Source organism: Thamnophis sirtalis, unplaced genomic scaffold (assembly GCF_051295495.1).
Source record: "Thamnophis sirtalis isolate CommonGarterSnake01/CBP01778 unplaced genomic scaffold, rThaSir2_p1.2 scaffold_3, whole genome shotgun sequence".
Taxonomy (NCBI): Eukaryota; Metazoa; Chordata; class Lepidosauria; order Squamata; family Natricidae; genus Thamnophis; species Thamnophis sirtalis.
Window position 1 is genome coordinate 42,369,084 of NW_028261383.1, and position 22,658 is coordinate 42,391,741.

Consider the following 22,658-nt stretch of genomic DNA (forward strand, 5'->3'; position numbering starts at 1 on the left):
AGTTAACATTTTAGATGAGGAGAACAATATCCTTAACTCCTGTAGTTTTCTTGACAGGTTTACTAAAGTAGGTTTCCATTGTTTCCTTCCAAAATGTTTTTTTGAATTCCCATCCCCGTCTAAACCTTTGGAAACCCCATGTGTTCATCAATTAGTAAATTAAAGGTGAGAGGTGACATATAAGAAATATGAGGAACAGTAGCTTTAATAGAAATGATTGTTTTTCCCCGGGGAAGTATCAAAGATCTTGTTAAAGTAGACAAACAATAACCTATCTTGATAATTACAAAAATGATGTATATTCTTTTAACATCAACAATCACTGTGGCTAATACTGAACTCATTAAATACTTATCTGAACAAATGGTAGATGTCTTCTGATTTCCAAACAATGTAAGCATAAGACCAGCTTAAATCAAAATGCTTTATCTGATTAATAGCTGAATAAACAGTCACCAGGACCAAAGATTATAATTCTGGATAACGATATTTGACACCATTGTTATAATATCTAATTTATTTATTTCATTTAAAACATTTATACAGCCGCCCTGCTTCCAAGCCATTGTAGACGGCACCCAACCCATTAGCATAGGACACAATATTGTATCAGCTTTAGTGTGTAAAGAGATGAGATACTAATAGTCAAGAAGGTAATTTCTTAATGCCTTTCCTGCAAATATCTTATTCAAAATTGAAAAGAACGATGAATATCTTTTGCCTTTAATAGTATGCAGCCATTTGCAGGGACTTTGGAACTAATCTACTCCAGTTTTCTACTCAGTCCACCTTTATAGTTTCCCTGACAGTTGTGCATCCATTTACTCTCTGTTTAAACACCGCCAACTCAAGCAAAATTCATCATTTCTGTTTCCCTGTTAAAAAGCTCTTATCGCTGGTTTTTTTTCCCCTGGATTTTTTTAAAAAATATGTTCTTATATTTCCTTTTGAAAGACAAGTGTCTTTTTCTTCCTAATGTTTACCTACAGATCTTGTGCCTACAAAGTAGCTAAATTAGTCCTTTGCTGGAGCAAATATTAGGCATTTCTATTATTTATCGGTGTTTGTGTAAGAGGAAGGGCCGAAGAGTTTCCAAAAACACGCTTTTGTATCCCTATTCATTGCTGCCACAACGTGTGTGTGTGTGTGTGTGTGTGAGTGTGTGTGTGTGTGTGTGTGTGAGAGAGAGATATCTCCTGACTGCCCCAACCTGCTCTCTCAGGCCAGAAAACGAGCCATATGAATAGTGTATTCTTTTTCCTATGGGCAACCAATATCACAAGCATTTGTGTATTTGTGTGTAGGGTTGTAGCTGAAAGTACCTGCTTTTAAAGATAATGTAAGTCTTAAAACTGAATAAATGCTTTTCGTTTAAAGCCTCCTTCCATGTTTGGATTAAGCTTCCTAAGTCCTTCGTACTAGGCTAGTTTCGCTACACAAAAGACTTGGCAAAGGATTACGAAGCTTGTAATGAACCTCCTGTCAAGGGTTAATTGGGAAGCTTTATGTTCCTTTTAAAGACCCAAAATGTTCCCAAGATTTTTTTTTCTCCCAACTGCAATCTGTATAGTCAATTTATGACCTAAAGATTCAAATAACTCAAACTACCAATACCTAAAAAGAAATATGAATAAATGAACATTATGAGCAGGGTATATAACCTCGATGTTTTAAAATGAATTCTGAACTTTTTTTTTAAAAAAAAAGAAAATAATGATGAAGGTTTGGATTTTTTTAAAAAATACATGGAGAAAATAAATTGTAAACCTTTCAGTGAGGCTTAAGGCATAAGTAACACTTTTTAGTCTGGTCTTCTTCATATGCTTTTCAGGGAAGATCTCCAAAGCAGATCTCATAGTGCATGCAAGTTACAGGAGAAAAATAAGAGTTGATTTTCTACCTGATCTAACCATGAAGTTAAATTCTACTAAAAAGGAATTGAGTGAGGCTGCAGTAGCTCTCAGAGATACTGTACACCAATGCTTCAATGATCACTAGGAAGATTTCCTTGCATTCAATGAGTTCTGGGTTTCTAAACCTGGTTATGCTATTAATATCATTAGAAGACTGCATCTAACCTTAGGAAGACCATTTGGGCTTCGTTTTGACTAAATATACTATATTGTTCAGAGTATAAGGCGCACCAAGATTTTGAAGGGGCAAAAAATAGTTTTTGCACTCTGCAGACCTCCCAAAAACGGCCTGGTTTTCATGAAAACAAGGCTGTTTTTTTTTCTTCAAAAAAAGGGCATGCATAACCTTTAGGAGGCTTATAGAGTGCTCCTGGGGGTTGGGAGGGCAAAAACAAGCAAAAAATGGCCCATTTTTCACTCATTTTTGCCCTCCCCAGCCCCCAGGAGCACTCTGGAAGCCTCCTAAAGGCTATGCACAACCATTTTTGCAAACGGGGTGGGGTTTCAGGAGGCCAAAAATGCTGCATTTGGTGTATAATATGCACCCAGATTTTCATCCTCTTTTTTGAGGGAAAAATGTGCGTCTTATACTCTGAAAAATATGGTATGCCAAAATACTACCTATAAAAAATTCAGCCTGCGGTTTAACCCCCCCCCCCACCAAATTATTTTTGTTTTGATAAGCAAGCATTCCTATGATCAGAAAGTAAGACAACAGCCTACTCTTTCAAACGATGGGCTTGTTTATCATTGCTTCGCCAAGAGTTAAATAGAAGGACTTATTTTGAATAGAAATGATAATGATAAAAAAAAGCCTCAGTGCTAATTTCCAAATCTCTGCTTATTTTAAAGAAGTTAGTTTTCAAGACTAATTATTCTAAAATATACAAACACATTGTTTACTGATAAAACTCAGTAAGTATACAATATGTTATCAATGTGATAATTGCAACTATTGCTTGATAACGTGAACGTGTAAATCTGTTACCACTAGTTATTGCATGATCAGTTCTCACAGATCACTGCCTCTTAATGTGTCAGCCAATTGCCCAATGAGGGAGAATCCAAATAGGAGGTGATATAGTTGCCCATCTCATGTTCTCACACTATTATTAAATGAAATGTGTGAATTTTTCCCTGATTGAAGCAATAACCTACAAAGTGTTTTACTGAAAGATGCCTTGACATGAGTAGAAATGTAAAACAAAGCAAAATGTGGCTAGAAAACTTGCTCTTTTATGCTACTCCTTCCTTAGTTCAAGACATCAATTTAAAACTTATGGCAAACTTGACATGCTTACTACAGAGAAAGCGGCTGATTCCAAGAAGACAAAATGGTAACCAATGGCTACAGATGGCCATGGCTGACACTTAGATTCTGAACACATTGCAAGATAAGTTGCTTCCAATTGTGCTGAGGATCAGAGCAGCAGACTGCTGCTTATTTTGCTGCATTCCACAAAACACTCCCCAATGAAAAAGTTTTAAATGCCAGGGAGTGGAAATAGGGCATTCTGCCCATCCTTAGTCCAACACAGGAACTATTCTATTTCCAACTCGCTATTTTCTGCTGACTTCAATGGGAGCAAATTTTTATCATCATTTGCAGAGAGTGCCAGTGCTAGTCTGTGGAGGCAAACGAACAAAGGCTCTTTATTCCATTTGTTCTGTTTGTCATAATAAGGTGGGAACCTTTGCTTTGGAAATGGCTCCAACAAGCTCACTACGGTTTGTTTTCAAGCAAAATGGACTTGGAACTGTGTTAGTCAAAACAACTTGTAGATTTTTTCAAATTCAGACCAGAAGCTCTTACTCTAGAAGAGAGCCACTGGGTTAACACTGAGCCACACGTTTTTGGGGCCATTTTCAGATGCTTTCAGGCCATTTTTTTGGGCTGAAAACAGCCAGTAATGGGTGGAAAAACAGGCGTGGGCGGGGCCAGCCTGTGATTTGATTTGCCAGTTCTCAGAACCATGCAGAATCGGAATGACAGGTTTGGGCAAACTGGTCCAAACTGGCAGCAGCCCACCTCTGCACCTCTCCACCCCTAGTTCCATTTTTGGCTGTTTTTTGGGTGAGTGAGGCAATCAGGTTAGGTCATAATCCTGAAATATGATATGGAAGCTTATTGCTATTTAAACTGTAGGCCTTTGGTTCTTGCAATAGCAATACCACTTAGATGTATATACCACTTTACAATGGTTTACAGCTCTTTCTAAGCTGTTTACAGAGTGAACATATTGCCCCCAACAATCTGGATCCTCATTTTACTGACCTCAAAAGGGTGAAAGGATGAATCAACCCTAAGCCACTGAGAATCGAACTGTTGAACTGCTGGCAGCCAACAGTCAGTAGAAGTAGCCTGCAGCACTGCATTCTAGCCCCTGCGCTGCCATGGCAATGCCTTCTTTGGGCCACAGGAGGAATGAGATTTCCCTTTTAAGATTGAAGGAGGTGTTTGATCTGGTCATGGAAGCTTTATGCCGTGTTCTGATAACTTCCAAAGCCATCTCTTTCCAAAACTGGCTCAAAACAGATAAGATATGATTGGAAAGAGATATACAATATCTGTTCTCCCTCAGAACTTCACAAAGTTCTGAATAGATTGAGGACTTCTCTACCAGGTAAGGAGAAGAATAATTTCTTCTGGCCATGGATTCTTATTGACTTTTATCTATGCAACTTGGGTGGTAGTGGAAAAGATCCTTTTATTATTTCTCTGTCAAAAAGCTTGTTAGCTTAACTGGCCATAAGGGCTGTGCCTCTAGACTTGGTAAACAGAGAAGGAACTATGTGATATTTGAAAATTATTTTGGGTCAAGCATTTTAAATTGGGACATGGACATAAAACTTCTGCTGACATAAAGTATTTCATCATCCCACTCTACATTCCAAGTTTTGTTCTTTTCACACTGTGTGTCAGTTTCACATTTGTTTTTTTCTAATTTCTTAAAAGAGGAAACATAGAAAAAGAAAACAAAAAGAGTAAGTGACAAAAACTAAGTCTAAAAAAATCATTCAGTCCAAGGTTTAGCTGCATCAATAAGCCTTGAACACCTGAAATAACATTGATCAGTTTTTCCATTCCACCGATCAAAAGCCAGTGCATAGAAACTGAACGCATGCCAGGATTCCTAACATGGAAGAGTAGTCATTTTTGCTACTCATGAAAAATCCATAAATCTTGCTACATGGTAGCAATACATTCCAACCTTTGTGGAAAGAATTCAAGAATATGTTCATTCGCTTATTTTTCATTTATTGATAGATTTCTATACTGCCAGTTCCAAAGGTTTGTCACAGCTTTTACTTCAAAATTATAAAAATTGTAAAAAGAAATTTAAAAAAATACACAAACAGTAAGCCCATATCATATAATTGTCTTTCCTTCTGCCCCAGTTTTTACTTCCAATATTGGACAACTGGTTCTTTTAAAACAGGTGCCTGGTAAACGAAAGTAAATCTATTGTTGAATTAGTCACATTTTACAATCATAAAAGCATTTTAATATTCTTTAAGACTCAGCAACTGGTTTGCTAAACAATTGTTTTTATGGGATATTTCAACTTTTTACTCAAAAAGCTGATATCAACTGTAGTGGTACACTTTACCATATATGCAGATTAAGATGTATGCAAACTAAGAGAAATCCACAGCAAATTTAATACTGACAATAATTTCTCTTCTAGATGCTGCTAATGCATATTCCAAAACAAACAAACAAACACACCTGGACCAGACAGTGAAATCAAGAAACTCTTTTGCTGAATGGACAATTTTTGCAATTCTAACCAAAATTCCTTTTTCAATATCTTAAATAAATGCATTGACCCCAAATCTACCTGTAATTTTGAAGCTGGGATTATCGCAGGGTGTAATTTATATAGTTAGAATTACAGTTTTGTTCCAACAAGATACTAGTGTGTATGCTTGTAATAATAGTGCAAGCCTTAACATTACACAACAGTAATATTGATTGGTGTGCATTATAAATTGAGAAAAAATTAAGACTTAAGTCATCAGGTCCACTGTAATCATTTTCTGAGCCATCACAACTGCAAGAACTTCCTTTCTCAAACAGCTCTGGACTATATTACATCTGACATGAAGAACATCTCTTGAATCTACCTTTCAGATATTCGGCAAACCGTTTTCTCACTGTCCTTCACAAAGTTGACATTTTCAGCAGTATGATAGGAAAGATGTCATGTCAGCTGCTTTTCAAGTTCTTGTTAGAATGGTTAGCACCAGTTCTGTCATCTTTACTCTCCTCACAATCCCCAATCTTCATCCATGTCAGAAAGAATAATACTTCCAATTTTTTTTGGTCAGATTTAAAACACTATCACCCAGCTGCACATCTTTCGATTTCACTAGTGATGCTAAATGCTGATACTCATCTATCTAGATGGAAGACAATACATTCAGCAATTAACTGCAGGGATTAAAATTAAAATTAAAAGTGTTTCATTCAGTATTATACACTTGAAGATGCGGATATGTGATCATTGCCATTCAGGGGCACAACAGCTAAATGTAGTTAAATGATCACTGTTAACTGGGGTATTTTGGGGTATTCTGATCTTTGATTTTTTTTCTTCCTCTTTTGATTTTCACTTTCTCTTGCTGAAGGCTATTCACAATCATTTGGAAAAAAAAACACCTTAAATTCTCACCTCTAACAGGAGGCCAGTTCCTCCTGTTAATATAATAATTTGATCACTGAAATTTTATATTTGTTTCTATATGGAATCAGAAATGTTGCTTGTATGGAATTTGAACTTTAAACAAAAAAAGATATAGAAAAAAAGAAGTATTTACATGTATGTATAATTGCAGTCAGAATCAGAAAAAGGAAACCCACACAAAAGCAAAAGCAAAAAAATAATAATATTTAACTTCTAGTGTGTCTACACTTCCAATCAATGATGTCAATAATTAGACCAAAAACAATGTAGGCATTTCACTATGAATTTAGGTCAATCTATATCATAAAAATATGGCATATTTTCAACAGTAACAGAGTTTTTCTCGTTTCATATTGCTTGAATCCTGTAAGAGAAATTAAATATGACAATGTACAGATGAGGGTATGGAATAAAAAAGGAGGAGTGTTATGCTGATAAAAGGCACCATTACAATGGACACTGCATTTCTAGCATAGGTTTTTAATCATTGATTTAAAAAAACAACCAATATAGACATGTTACAGATAAGAAATGAATTCTCCTAAATCTGTTCAATTTAATAACCTAATTCTAATCACAGAATGGAAATTTTCTTAAAGCTTACTAAGGAAAATGTATTCCTTATAGCAAAGACTGTATTTAGACGAGTTATTTGTGCAAATCACAAGGTTAATTATAAATTATAATTAGGAATTGGGGTCCTAAGGCCACTATTTCTTTTGAGAATCTCCATCTCCCCCACCATGCCCTGGTCTAATTGTACTTGGATGCCTTTCAGGGCTAGGTATGCAGCTAAAAGCAAATATATCAGCAAATATATTAAAATAAAAAAGAAATCAAATTGTTTGCCATCGGAAATAGACATTATGAGTTAATTCTTTTGACATTACTTTCTCCCAGGGTGGCTTTGAAAGAATCATGTAGCAACTTTTGAACTTTTCATGATAACCTCTCCCATTTTTTGATATCCCATTCAAATGAATATCTAATTTGGAATAGTGAAGTTTAAAGGATACATTCTTGGGTTTTTCTCCTTTCCACAAATCTTTATCCTTTTGAAAGTCTTCTATGGTTATAAATGATTTACACGACCCATGACTGCTATGATGCATGTCCAGATGGCTGCCTTGCTGTATGCCCCAGCCATATTGTTGGGTTACATAACCACATCACATCCGACAAGCAGCTGTGTCAAATTAAGCATTCCCCCCCCAAAAAAATGTTAGTGAGAAAAACATGAAAGTGGGTTGCTCCTCATGTGCACAACAGGGGTGGGTTCCTCGCCCCGTTCCAACCGGTTCAGTTGGAACGGGGCCGGCGGCGTCCTCATGCACGCGCGCAGTGCACGCATGCGTACTAGCGCCTGTGCAATGCTCCAGCTGCTCCTGGAGGATTGCGTAGGCGCTGTATGCGTTCTGCGCATGCGTGGAAGCACAGAACTTGTCAAAACTGGGTAAGAAATGCGGGCGGGCAGGTAGATCCTTCGGCCTTCCTGGAAGTTACTTACTTCCGGGTTCGCCGACCAACCGGTTCGCGGGGACCGCTGCGAACCGCCTGAAACCCACCCCTGGTGCACAACCACATCTGGTTTCAAGCAACTCCTGCTTAATTTGCCCATGGACCCGCTTTCCTGAAGACAATTGTCACAGTGCTGATTTGTGCTTGGCCTTTAAGATGGCTTGGCGGGGGGAGGATTCTTGGTGCTCTCTGAGCTTGCTTGTTTTCTGGCAATTTTTTCAATTACCCAAATTAGGTAACATCATCAGTGCTAGTAAGGAGTGCAATTTGTTGTTAGTTTATATTCTGGTGGCTTGTCTGTCAATGCTGGTGGGAGCAATCTTAGAGATTCTTTAGTTGAGCTGTTTGCTGTTGGCTTCATTGGCAGTTTCTTGATTGGAGTACTGCTTACTTGATTGTTGGTGATGTTAACCTTGATGTTGGTGTGATGTTAACCTTGAAGTTAATCTATGCTGATCTGGGCACTGGTTTCTAGTGGAGAGCTGCTGGAGTCTTTTTGTTCTCTTTTGGGCTGGGTAATAGTCTCTTTTGCATAGTCTACAGATGTTGTTAATGTCTTTGTGTCCATTGATGGCTGCAGTGCCAGGCTTCTAGAAATTCCCTGGCACTTTTGGACTTGGCTTGGTCTAGGATGGTCACATTTTCCCAGTTGAAACTATGGTTAAATCTGTCTGTATATTGGGAAATTAAAGAATTTTCATCATGGTGACTTCTTTTTTTTTTTGATTTGTTAGTTTTGCCAAAGCCAATGATGATCTTTATCCAATTTTTCTGCCTTGAATTATTTAGGATGCCCAGGCTATTCCTACTTATGTACCTTCCCATAACTCAAGATGAATGCTAGAACCCTGCTGAATCCAATCAAACCTACGTTCAGTCCAGCATTTTAATTCCTACAATTTTCATCTCTGATGTGATTTTCATGAAATAGGCAAAGTTGATACAGAGGAGTAAGTTAAAAAAGAATCTAGTTTGATCTAAATATCAAAATGGGTATGCATGTAGAGTATGTTTGTTTGTGTGTGTGCGTGTGTGTGCGTGTGTGTTTGTGTAGAAATGTAAAGCACTTAATCTAGAGCACTGATGGAAATGCTTAATTTGACTCTGCTGGCATGCCATACCTCCAGACCCTCCCCGGCCAACAAAAAAGAAACAATTCCTTATATATTAATTTATTTTTAAAAATTGCAGTTGACTCGTGTGTGATTCCTAAGATCTGTCATACATTGCTTATCTTCAGGCAGTGTTCTGTTGATAGGCCCCTGCCCTTGTACCAGAGGCAGCTCCAGGTCCATAAAGCCTTTGCTCTTGAAGCAGCTTTGGAGAATGCTCTTCCGTGGCCTCTGCTGCATGCAAAACCCACCTGAAAGCACACCCTTTCTTATGCAATTTTTAAAGGCATTGGAGGCGTGCAAGAGTGCACCCCATTTCCTCTCAGCCTCTGAAAATTGTGCAAGAATGTGGTCTGCTTTCCAGAATAATTGTTAGGTGATGCTAGTGTGTCACCCAAAATGTTTTGGCGTGTCACCTTTGATATATTTCATAGGTTTGCCAACACTGGTGCGGGATAAGGCCTCAGATTAGAAACCAGGAATCAAAGTGTGTGTGTGTCTATGTCTGTCTCTATGTGTGTGTGTGTGTGTGTGTGTGTGTGTGTGTGTGTGTGTATACACTGCACGAGTCAAAAAGAAGCCCGTGAGAATATATACAGACCCCTCGCATCCTGGACATAAATTGTTTCAACACTTACCCTCAAAATAACGCTATAAAAATGACAGGTTTTTCCCCGAACATCATCACTCTGCTAATCAAATAATTCGCTCACCACTGTCAAACCATTCACTAAGGCTGCATTACTATTACTATTAGTCGTCTCATTGTTCCTATCACCCATCTCCTCCAACTTATAACTGCAGGACTGTAACTTTGTTGCTTGTATCCTTACAAGCAACAAATCCTTATATTGATATTGATTATTCCTGATTGCTTATTTGTACCCTATGGCTATCATTAAGTGCTGTACCTTATGATTCTTGATGAATGTATCTTGCCTTTTTATGTACACTGAGACCCTATGTACCAAAAACAAATTCCTTGTGTGTCCAAACACACATGGCCAATAAAGAATTCTATTCACAATATTACATTTGCTTTAAACAAACAGAAGAGCAAGCAGAATAAAGCATATTCAAATATCCACTGGAAATTATTATTCTGCTTCTCAGATCAAAACACCCAAATAGAGAATTCCGAACACCCTATTTGCAAAGTCTGAATGTATCCAGTGCTCTGAGTTTGGTGTACTATTCAGATAATATGGGACACAGTCTGCAGAATTTCCTATTGGAAGTAGCCTGAGGGGAATTCCTAATAGGAGCCATTTTTCCCTGTTCTGCATTGATAACTGGACTATATTCACGAAAAACAGGACCTTGAACAGCATCTAGTTAGTTTCTCTCCTTCGATTGCCTGTCATTCATTCTGTCAGCCGCGGCCTTCGGGCTGTCCTGCACAGTCTGAATCACACTTTTTCTGCACTTTCTCACTGACTGCAAGCTACTGTCCTCTCATTGTCTGACCTTACACACAGAGAGAGCAGAAACAGACAAACCATCACAGCTCCATCACTGTCTAGTGTTTATATAGAAAACTGATGCCAAGCCAGAAAGAACTGTCTCTTTGACCATCATTACGTTTAAGCCAGTGTATTCTGATAGCAAATCTTATTTTTAGGGAGAACCATATTAATACATTTTTACCAGAGAAAATAACCCTGAAATTTAAAATACAGATGGAAAGAAAATGAAAAATAATTAATGGAATATAGAAATTGGAATTTTAAAAAATCTATACGTGGGTATGAAGATTCATATCTGTACATATGTACTTGGTTCCCCACTTTTTTTTAAAAAAATGATATCTTTGTCTCTAAATGTTGTGAGCTTCATATGGAATGTCCTGATATAGAAGTTGGAGTGAAAAATAATGCTAAATTTGCCAGAATTTAACTTATTTCATAAACAGTCATTCTATATGTAATGTGTTGGCATTTTAAAAGTACATCATCACCCTAAATTTTAAACAATTCAGTTAGATGTATTAATCAGAGCAGTATTGTAAATGCTTCATTAAACAATCAGAGCCAACAATTAGGGCCAACCTTGCTTTTATATAAATCTTAGAAATTTTGGCAACTCTCATTACAGCAAAGTTGCATCACCCAGATTCTAGATTATATCCATATTCTACCCAAATCATATGCACACAAAAATTCAGGACAACATCCAGTGATTGGCAGACTTCTCTTGCCATAGCTGAAGTCATTATGATCCCACCTATAGCAAGGTCTAAGAAGACCATAGATTAGATGTCAACTTTGCCCACAAACCACTTGGATGATCCTTGAAATTCCTGGCATAAACTATCACGGTGCAGTGTACAATTACATCTTCTGGTTTTCTTTGGTATTATATGTGTAGTTAAGATTTCAGGGAAACTGCAGCACATGCAGATAATTTCGTTCCTTTCCATCCTCTGCTCACTCCTTCTGAAATATGTTCCTTTCCCATGTAGCTATGAGTAATAACAAATGCACTTTCCATCTGTATGTCTCCTTTCATACTGGAATCACCAACACAGTCACAATGTATTTTGGCTCACAGATTGAGCCTGTAGGAGATGACCAGGCTGAGCTTGAGGAAGGAGTCAAATGCATCATTATCCTTCCATGCATATGGAATCCTTCCATACCCACAAATGATCTAAGTCCATCCCCCCACCCTCACCCTGGAATTCCATTAACTCTTATCTACCAACAATTTGTCTTGGCCATTAGTAGTTCAGATTCCTGTTTAGAGGTAGCATGGAATAAACTTGCACTCATTTGAAGAACCTTACTTCCTAATTTCTTGTGCCTGCAGGGCCCTAATTTTATAAGCCATAAAAGTGATAGTTTGACTAGTAAATTAGAATTTTATATTAGAACCCGCCTTTATACAAGTGCCTCTAAATCAACAGGATAAAAAGTCCTAGACAAATACATGTCCCACTGGCTCAGGTCTTGTGAATATGGATGAAACTCAACTCTAACTCATCTCATAAATATGAATCTTCCTATCTTTTCCAGCAACAGCTATGATGTATACACAGTGATTTAGACTTCTACTCATAGGAATCTTCTTACTGACTAAATTGAAGATATCTATCATTTGATAAACCTCTGTACAAAATTTTGTAAAAGTATTTCAGCAAGATCTTGTAACTGTCTGCCGTCCAAGTTTACCTGCTACAGCCTTATTCAACAGGCTTTTCATCCTACAAAACAACATCTGTGACATTGCTACACTGTGAGAAATCTCGCACAAGAGCTCACACAAAAGCAGCTCAAAAACATTTTATTCACACCTGTTCAAAATGGATAGGTGCAGTGTTTTAAACGTGTGTCCACAGATGAAATAGGTTGGCACTCACACGAGAGAGAATTTTCTAAACACACATCCCACTGGTACTAGTTGAGTCATTTTTGTTACCCATACTGTATATTATGTTGCTTAATTTTTAAAAATTACATTTCTGAAGTATCACAATTGTGGGAGGCTTGGTAGGGCACACATAAAACAATCACAGTAAAATAATATAAAATTAAAAACAGTGTAATGAAAATATACAAAATGAAACAATGTGTAATTATATGAGATACCAATGGCATTATCCAACTAGTTAAACTGCTGGTAGGATTCCTAACAAGGTTGGGACAAGACTAATTTCTTCGGGGAGGCCATGTCAGGTCCAAAGAACCAAGAACTACTGTTGGGGTCTGCTGGCGGCCTGTGGAGCTGGCAGCAGAATCAGATAGTGAGGAGGTTGGGGAGGAACATGGGCCAGTCCTGGAGTATGAGGAAGGCTCAGATGAGGACTCTGCGTCGGAGGCAGAGAGAAGACCAGAGCCATCTGGAAGTTATGTGCTGCCTCCGGAGCCTCCAGAGTCTGACATCAGTGAGGCAGAGGAACAGGGGGAGCCTATTTCCAGTGTGCGCATGCATAGAGCTGCCAGAAGGCAAGAACAGTTAACACAAAAGGAAAGATTTGGGAGTAAGGCTTGACCCCTCCCATAGGACATAAAGGAGGAGCAAAGACATGTGACCCTTTGCAGGAAGCAACTTTGTTCATGCTGGTCGGTTTACGTTCTGAAGCTCCATTTTTACTTTGTGCTCCACGTGGCCTTGTCAATCTAATTGCTAATCAGGTGTTTGGCAGTGTTTCAAGGAAGATAGTTGGATGCTTATTAGCCTTATCCTGAAAGACTTGGGCAGAGCACTGTTGGACTCTTTACAAACTATTTGTGACTCATTACGGGCTGTGAATGAACGTAATTCACAGCCTTTGAAATAAAAAGAGGGTTTTTGGTTACTCAGTGTATGCTTTTTACTGTATCAGGAAGCCTAGGTCAGAACAAGTACATGTGAATAGTTCCTTTAGCTCATCTACTAACAGAAACTTGCCAGAATAAACCAATTATCTGTGATAACTATAGATAGACTCTGTGAATTGCTAGGGAGTGTCCAATCTTGCTCTCTTCCTGCTCACCACTCATTCCAAGCTCTGCTGTCTCTTGCCTTCTCTCCTCCCTCCTGCAATTCCTGAGTACATCCCACCACAGGCTATTCTTTAACATAGGGATTACTATAAGAAGCACCTACTCCTGTGCTCCTCTCCACTTAACAGAATGACAGAGTCAAAGGGACCTCGGAGGTCTTCTAATCCAACCCCCTGGTTACAAGCAACTTCTCTCTGAGTATGTGTCTCAGGTAAGTCAATCCTAATCATGGTGCCAAATATTAATTGCATTATGCTGGGTTCCTTGTTATGGATCTCGATTCCTAACCTTTGAGTTAAGAAAGTTGTGCATTTTATTAACTGCTGTAGTTTTGTACCTAATCTTTCTATATTAATCTAACTCCTATAAGGCAGAGTTCCCCCAGTATTTCAAATCAAGAAGGCATAAATTCCTCTATATCCTATATCAAACTCCCATCCACTAAACTATTATTTCTTACCTTTTTTGTTCTGGAGGTGGCTGTGATTTGTTATCTTTCCTCTTTTTGGACTCCTTTTTGGAATCCTTTTTGGCCTCTACCTCAGAGGCTGGGGGGTTATTTGCTACTGGCTGTATGCCACCAAGTATCTCTTCCATTGTTTGACTTTGGAGATGTTGAGTTTTAAATTAAAACATAAAAAGAAGATAAGGATAACGAAAGAGAAAATTAAAGCAGCAAGGTGTTGTTACAGAAGAAACGAAAGAAAACAAGGTAAAAATTAAACATTAAACAATAAAATGATAACAATAGATGCCAACAATTTGTCAGCAGAAGAAGAAAAAAAGGAAATCAGAACTACAAAGAAAAGAAGGCAAGCCAAATGCCGTAACGTAACGAGATGGATCAAGCGAACTGTGACTTGAGTGGCAGCCATACATGTAAAATACCAGCAATGTGTATAATAATTCATGATGATGTTTACCAGAGAGCTTACAAAACACTTCATTATTTTATAACACTCTGTTATGCAGTAGCATATGTAGAACAGAGTGTGAAATCTCACTGTATAGAACACAACTTCCAAAAAATAAATCCATCGGTGCACGGAATGCTACACCAGCCTGTACAGTTAGGAAACTTACTTCTGTAACACTTTCAGATTTAAAATGGACTTCAAATTCCGAAATAAGTTTGAAAGTTTGAAATAAGTTTTTTTTTAAAGTCATTTCAGTTTGAATCTAATCTGATCTGTTACAGCAAGGTTAACTGGCATAACAGGCAAATGAAACAAATTTTGAGTCTATAAGCATGGAAGTCTCAGTACAAAAGGAATCTGATGTAGCCTTTCTTGATAAGGCATTTAGAAATGGTGGCTTTATGATGCAATGGCAGCTTCCTAAGTCCAGCCAAAGTAGAGCGTATATAAAATTGCTGCACGCCATTATGTTGGCGTCAAAGGAATACTGTGTTCTTCTGTTATCATGACGTAGAAGCTTAAGAAGTAAGCAGAATGAACATATTGGATTACAGAAGCTAATGCTTTCTGCAAGTGTTCAGCCCACACACAGAAATCTTAAAGTGGGACGGGGATAAGGATATGTCTTCAAAACTCTTGACTCCAAAATCTTTTTCTTTAAGGATTCTTTGTAATTCTGAGTCTATTAAACATTAAATTGTGAAGAGATTTTATGAGCATTTAGCTGATCTCCATGACTGAAGATCTCAGAAAGCATTATTCCTATTGACAAAGAGATATTCAGCCTACAAACCTACGTAGCACAAAATGTTCTTAGGTAACTTCATTTTCTCTCTTAAGTCCTGTAAAGGATTTAAGAAAGTCCTTAAATTAAAAGGAAGACAGCTACTGCATCTCATTGACATTTTGCATCACCTTGTGATGCAATCAAAATATTCAAATGTCTACAAATTTTTAACTGATTGAAATAATTTTTCCCAGTTTGAGTTTTTCTCCATCACTCTCAAACCTGAAGTACACTTCTTCAACCAATTGCAGCACACAAATTATTTACAAGAAGAGTATCAAAAGTGTTCAGTTGTTGCACTCCCACAATTACTAAAATAGGGAAAAAAAGACGAGAAGTTCTTAAACTGCATTTTTATATTGACAGCACATACAATTCCTTATCTGAGCAGGTGAATTTATTCAACCATTTATTCTTTGGCATAATTATTTAACTGATGGTCTTTTCAAAGTGGTTCAAGCATTAAAAGATGGACTTCAGTTTTGTGGGGCATTATCATTTTTTAGACAAGAACTATATGCTATTTTCAAGATAGTAAACAAACATAAATTATGAGTATAGTTACGCCTTATCCAAAGAAACCAGCACTTCAAAAAGCAATGTTGCCAAAATGGCTGAGACACACCTGGTCCCCCTTACCTGTTGCCATGAACATGCGATGCACAAAAGGCAAAACTGTAGTGCAGTAAGGTGGGGTCAATCATTGCTCCATTTTCTGCTCTTTCAAGCAAATCGCTAAGGTAGCAGAGATGCCTATGACAGCCTCTGACTCCATTCCGTGCACAGTATTCATCTAGGACAAAGACTTGGCCAGGGCTAAACCAGCCCTGTAGGTAAATAGAGAAAGTTTGCGTCAAATGTAGACTTTGTTAAAAAAAAAAAAAGACACACCAGACCACAATTTATGAAAAATCAAATTAGGAATAGAAATGAAATATTGATGTTGAATACATGCATTAAAATAGGAATGTTTAGAAGAGCACCGACTTTGTTCAACTACATTTTGGTTTGAAAAACCAACTTGTTCTTTTTTTGATGTCATAGCGTAAGCAGCCCAACTTTTAGTAGGTGCACCATGATACCCAACTGAGATATGGAATTTATGCTAGCCGCATGATTTGCTTCTCTTGCCCCTTTGCACCATGGATGTCTGCTTTCGTGGACAATTGAAGTACTGAGTCGGTGACTTGTAAAAGGAATATTACAACATTGAGGTCTACCATCCAAAGGCAATCTTGACTTGACAGATCGAGTGGAAGGATCTAAGTGAGACGTAAAATATCACTTCACCCAAACAATGCCAGAAGTTTTAAACAGGGAAACATCAATTATCTAGTATATATGAAATACATACTGAGATGGATATTGCAGGGACGATTTGCAAAAGGACTCAAACAGCTTATTAAGCATCAATCACATATCTACTATATATATACAACTGTGCTCTCAATCCCAAAGGTGCTTTTTGAAGACACAACTGGATTTTCTGGATTATCACTTTGCTGTATAATGTACAAATATTGAATTAACTCCAAACTTTATCATGCTTAGAATAGAGCACTGGAATCATATTGCATTGAAAGAAGAGATCTCCATATAAGAACCCCCCACTCCCCCATTATAGAAATAAATTCTCTAGTAAGCAGCAATAGCTATGACACATGTTTTGTTCTCTGCAAGTAAATGTGCATGTGTGGAAATTGGGATAGCACTTCTGGCCCAAATACCATTCTTTGTATGTTTCGAGATCCTCTTCTATATGGAAGTCAGTAAACCAAAGTGCATATATTCTGGTTGCACGACAGTCCCTAGAAATTTGGAAGGGAACGATCTTAAATAATACCTGTGCATTGGAGCATGGCAATGGCAGATATTCATATATGAATGGATTCTTGAATGGGAATATGGTCAATAACCAGATCTGGAGGCAGAATTTCATGGAAAAAAGCAGTAGAAAACTAACACAAATACTGTATATCTCTTAATTTCTATAGCTCAAGCTGTTTCAGGGTTTTATATGTCAATGTGAAGACCACAGAGTATGGCTGAAGGATCACTAGAAGTTGTTTTCTACTTTAGAATATTACAAACACAGAGGCATTATAACCTCAGCAGCCCGTTCTGTTTGTTGTATTAGCTGAACAATCGACAAGGGCAGGTGCACATCTCCAAAGTATTAAGAGTAGTGAAGTTTCAAGGTTACACAAACACAAATTAATGATGGTGTATTCTTGTGGATCTATCCCGGCATGTCAAAGCACCAAACTATCATTTTGTATAATGGGAAGTCTAATTAGAAGAGATTGTCATAACAGCTATCAGGTAGATTCTTTTTCACCTAACATGAAATTCTGTTGATAGAATTCAAAAGAACTCCAGCAACACACTGAAAAATAATCAGTATCGACAGAAACACGGAGCCATTGACAAGACATATCTTTCTAAGGCTTCAAAACTTCAAACTCTTTCTTCTTTTAATTGAAAAGTTCCCGCGGCGACTAGATCAGTGCCCTGCCCCTCTAGGCAACTTCTTTGCCACCCCATCTGGCACCCCAAATGCTACGTCTTTGAAATGACGCTGCTGTGAAAAGATTAAAATATATTTCTACCACTCGGATGACACCAAATCTTTTCTGGATGCCAAAATGCTACTGTTGAGGAGAGTCGAAGAAATATCAATTAAGAACTTCATCGAAGGATTTGCTTATCCTTGTTGGGCCAACTCCAGAACAGATTGAAAAGGGATTAAAATAATGAGGGGCAGAATCAAAGGCATGGAAAACAGACATAGTTCCTTTTATTACGTCTATTGCCAGAAAGCGCATGTGTGAAAAAATGAAGACGCTGACGGAGGATAACGCAGACTGTAGCTTGTCAAAAGCAATCCTCCCCCCCTCTCTTTATGTCATTTTAAAAGAACTCCTGGAATTTTGCAATTGGGTGAAAGCTCTAACAAAAACATTTTCCTTACTTAAGAAAAAATCAGTTGGTTTTGTTTCTCTCATAATATTTTGGCAAGGTAGAAAGACAGGGGTAAATTAAAAATACCTCTCCCCTCCTCTTTCTGCAACTGATTTCCAGAAAGAAGAATTGAGTGTTCCAGAAAACTCTGGTATGGAAAAGCTACAACTGAAGAAAGCACAGAGACAAAAAATATTGCTAACATTGCAGCCGACTGTATTTGTATGATTATTCTTGAGAAAATAGTTGTGTGGCAACATTTCTTGCAATTCAGATTCCCACCAAGTGCCTCCTAGTTAATCTAAGAGTGATTTTTCCCCATAAGGCGTACTTCAGAAACACATTTGAAGATGGTTTTTGCTTTTCTAAAGCACAGGGAAAATTAGGCAACTGAATACACATTTGATCTAGTTATGGCTATACTGTGAAAACTGATTTTTTTTTTTCAGAATTCCTACTAAATTATCTGAGTGAAGCAGCTAGAAACCCCTGTGAAAATCAAATCAAAAGAAAAAAGAGGAGGGAATGATAGCAAGCTAGATGGTGTTGTGTTCTGCATTTGTGAATCAATGCTGTTCTTTATTTTTTATTTTCTTGCTCCTTACTGCAAGTGGCGGCCTCTTCTTCTTCTTCTTCGCTCACTCAAATTCATATCTAGGACATTTTCTTCTCTCATCAGAGACTCTGACAGGTTGGTCTCATCACAAGATGCCACATGAGACTAAATTGCAGATTCATCATACAAAGAAATCTAGAGGCAGTTACACCCGCTGAAAGGGAGTGCTTTATTTATTTAATCAGATTTTACAACGGCCCACCTTCCTCCCAGAGGGACTCAGGCAGTGCACAAGTAAAATATTAAGACCTAAAACAGCTACATAAAATTTTAAAAGGCAATTAAAAATCAGTGTTAAAGTTAAAAAGTGGGAGAGAGGTGTTCAAGGCACTAACCAGCCTCATGGCTGTATTGTCCTCTGTGCACCTCAAGGTGTATTTATGCACCTTTCAGAAAGGCCAGGAGAGTGAGGGTGGACAGGCTCACCTCTTGTGGAGGAATGCTCCATAAGGCAGGGGTAACAGTAGAAAAGATGCCCATCCTGGACCTGGCCAGTAAGAATTCCTTAGCTGAGGGAATTCACAACATACCTTTCTTGCCTGGCTAGTTGGGATGGGCTGATGTATTGGGATGAAGATAACTCGGTAGGTAACCTGGCCGCCAAAACCCCAAGAGTCCAATAATTTGGCCCTGCTTTCAACCCAGAAGCCAGGCTATTTGATTCTATCTCAAGATGAAAATAATTTAGGCAAGGAACGGTTAATCTGCAACTTGAGAGTTGCACATATCAGTCTGCCTTAATTTCACCAGGGCATCGGCCTGTTTTGTGAGCCACCAGTTTCTTAATCCTGAGAATGGTGTGAGAGAAAGAGAGAAGGGATCGTGAAGAAAATGAACCGTAGATATCTTATATACTACCTGCTTTCTATTTACAAATCACCTCCCTAAAGTTGAGCCTATTAGAAACCAAAAAGGACATCAGCATGTCATTACATTGATGTGGCATCATTTTCCATTCAGGGCTATGTCTGAAGATGACCTCCAAGGGGATAGAGGCCTTGACTATCTGAGTTATGAGGTAAACATGAATTATAGCTTCAGCAATGTATCAGGTTCACAGATTGTTAACTGCATTGCCAAAAGCCAACTTGGAACACAACATTTCAAGCAAATGAAGTTTATTCTAGTCGATAATTCAGGTCCAATTGAAAAAAAAACACCTCTCATCTGATGCAAGCATGAAGTCATTCTAAAAAGAAATTATAGCAAATTGCATCTTCATGACTTTCCTAAAAATGGAAATATTGTTTGATTTCTTCTGTTTCCCAGTTTTTATTTATTTTATTTGGTGTTTAAATACAAAAATGAACAACAACAAAAATCATGTAAAATGACAATTTAGTTTTTGACAACCTTCTTCTCAATTAAAAAAAAACCCATAGATACTTCTGAATGAGTAAATTAAAACAGACTCCATGGTCCACTGTTCTAGCACTTCCACTTGAGTATGGATGGCTTTCTTCATTTTGAAATGGAGACTGGAGATTTCTAAAATTAGAAATCATGTACTTTGACATTGCAGCAAAACCTGCATTCTTCCAGTCTGCAAATACAGCTAACTTCAGAATATTTCAGTGTACATTTTATTTGATTTAATTATTAAAGAGAGCCACTTGATCCCTGCACCTTCTAGAGCAGCAGAACTGAATACACCAGACCTTGCATGGCAAATCTATAAAGCGTAAAAGTACAAATAATACTTACGCAGGGAGGGAGCCAATGTTGGACAGCACAGCCTTTTTCTAAATCATTGTTTGCAGAGAGCAACTTAAAGAAGCCTGCAGCTATGAAAACTGTGGCAGGAAGTTTCAGTCAATGGTGCCAACAACACCTCTGCCTCCCCTCCCAATTGCTTTTCCTTGCCAAAAACTGTTGCCTTTATGTTATCTGTAATGAGTCAATTTCTTTGTTTTCATAGAGAATTCCGCTTCTGTTAGACTGTGGGAAATCAAGTCAGACTGTACATCATGGGCTTGAGAAAGAAAAAAGATGGTACTTTAGGGGAGATCAATCAGTCTTCAATGGATGACTTATGAACACAAGTGTTGTCAACAATACAAACGACAACAAAAAAATAAATTGCACAGTTTGCAATTTATATGGAGGGGAGTTAAATATATATTTATCTTTAAAATCCCACACAATTCTTTCCTTTTTGGAATAAATCAAAACCATCCTCTGTGTTCTAAATTTAGGATTTAAAAGTCCCCAATGACCCTTTAGTTGCTCACCTATATCAATTCTGCACTAAAAACTGACTTGCAGAAATTCCCTTATATGTGAGCAGATGTGATCTCAGGCAGGGAAATGGCAATCTGGTAATTTCGAGTGAACGGGATTAGAGTTAAAAGGAACAAAAGGAGAATGAGATGTGAAGCAGATTGCTCCAAAATCAGAGCCCTAGAATGAAGATTGGGTTGCTGGATGCCAGCTTGATGAATGAGAAAAATTGACTGGGACTTGAGACCCCCTGAGAGATGGGAATCAATTCAGATACTCTGTGCCAAGAGACTGATAGCAACAAATGGCGGCCAGATGCTGAAGGCTCCTCCCTCAAATTAAATCCAGGGAATAGCAAGAACATCTTGGTCGCCATCCCATTGATCAGTCTCCCACCAGAAATTCAGATGGCTCCATCATTTCTGATTTTTAGAAAAATCTAAAAAGCTAATGGGTTCTAAAGAGCATTTATGCTCTCTCTTTTTTTTTAGTAAAGCTATCACCATTGTTCTGCCTATTGTAAAAATTTACAAAAGGTTTTGAAAGTTTAATGTTTTGCATTTGTTTGTGTTATGATCAGTGTTTGTTTTTTTTATTGTGAGAACAAAGCAACCAATAAAATTAAATCTACAGGAGTTGATATAACATAGTCCTGATAGGTGCCAGCTTGTGAAATTTCTAAACATCATAAATTTTCTTACATTAAATGTTAATTAGTTAGCTCCACTGAATTGGGCTTGACTTCTGATGACTGCTTCAACAATTTTTCATCATCTCAATCTAGTCTCAGCACACTTCTGCAGCTCTTCCAATGAGAATAAAGTAATCTCTTCGAAACTATGTTTTATTTTAACTGCCATCTACTATCTCTCAATCGTGTGAGGCAAAATTGTTTTTTTCTAGGCCATCATTGGTCTTGCATCACATGGCCAAAACAGTGAAATGGGATGCTGTTATGGTATATGGCCAGATCTGTTATTTCTAACTGACACAACTATCGATAAAAATAGGCAGGCACATTTATTGATGGTGATGAAAAATGAGTGTATCTGCGTAAAGCAGGGGTGTCAAACTCGCATCGTCACATTGTCGTCACATGACATATCATGACTTTTTTCCCTTCTCTAAACTGGGGGTGGGTATGACCAGCACGTGACGCATCCAGCCCATGGGCCACTAGTTTGACACCCCTGGTGTACTCTGTTTTCCCGAAAATAAGACCTCCTCAGATAATAAACCCTCCCTGAAAATATTGCAACACAGCAGCAGCCATGAGATGACCATGTTCTCTGCCTCCTGCGCCTCAAAATTAATAAGACCTCCCCAAAAATAAGGCCAAGCACTTATTTCGGGGGTCAAAAGAAAATAAGACCCTGTGTTATTTTCAGGGAAACATGGTAGAGACACCCCAAAACAGGAAGGTTGTGTCCTAATTGATAACT

The 22,658-nt window shown here is 37.9% G+C and overlaps 2 protein-coding genes across 20 annotated transcripts in view; one reads left to right on the top strand and one right to left on the bottom strand.

Annotated features, from left to right (window-relative positions):
- CEP15 (centrosomal protein 15) overlaps positions 1–22,658 on the top strand; it is a 431,988-nt gene that overhangs the window by 238,777 nt on the left and 170,553 nt on the right. The gene's annotated exons all lie outside the window — the stretch shown is intronic.
- CADPS (calcium dependent secretion activator) overlaps positions 1–22,658 on the bottom strand; it is a 434,367-nt gene that overhangs the window by 149,684 nt on the left and 262,025 nt on the right. For 13 of the 19 annotated variants that reach the window (XM_087708812.1, XM_087708811.1, XM_087708807.1 and 10 more), the window contains exon 13: positions 16,059–16,246. In XM_087708812.1, coding sequence (XP_087564938.1) covers positions 16,059–16,246 — 188 coding nt within the window. Of the gene's footprint in view, positions 1–14,175; positions 14,320–16,058; positions 16,247–22,658 lie in introns of all 19 variants that reach the window. The other 6 variants (XM_087708805.1, XM_087708793.1, XM_087708792.1 and 3 more) reach the window with 1 other exon arrangement.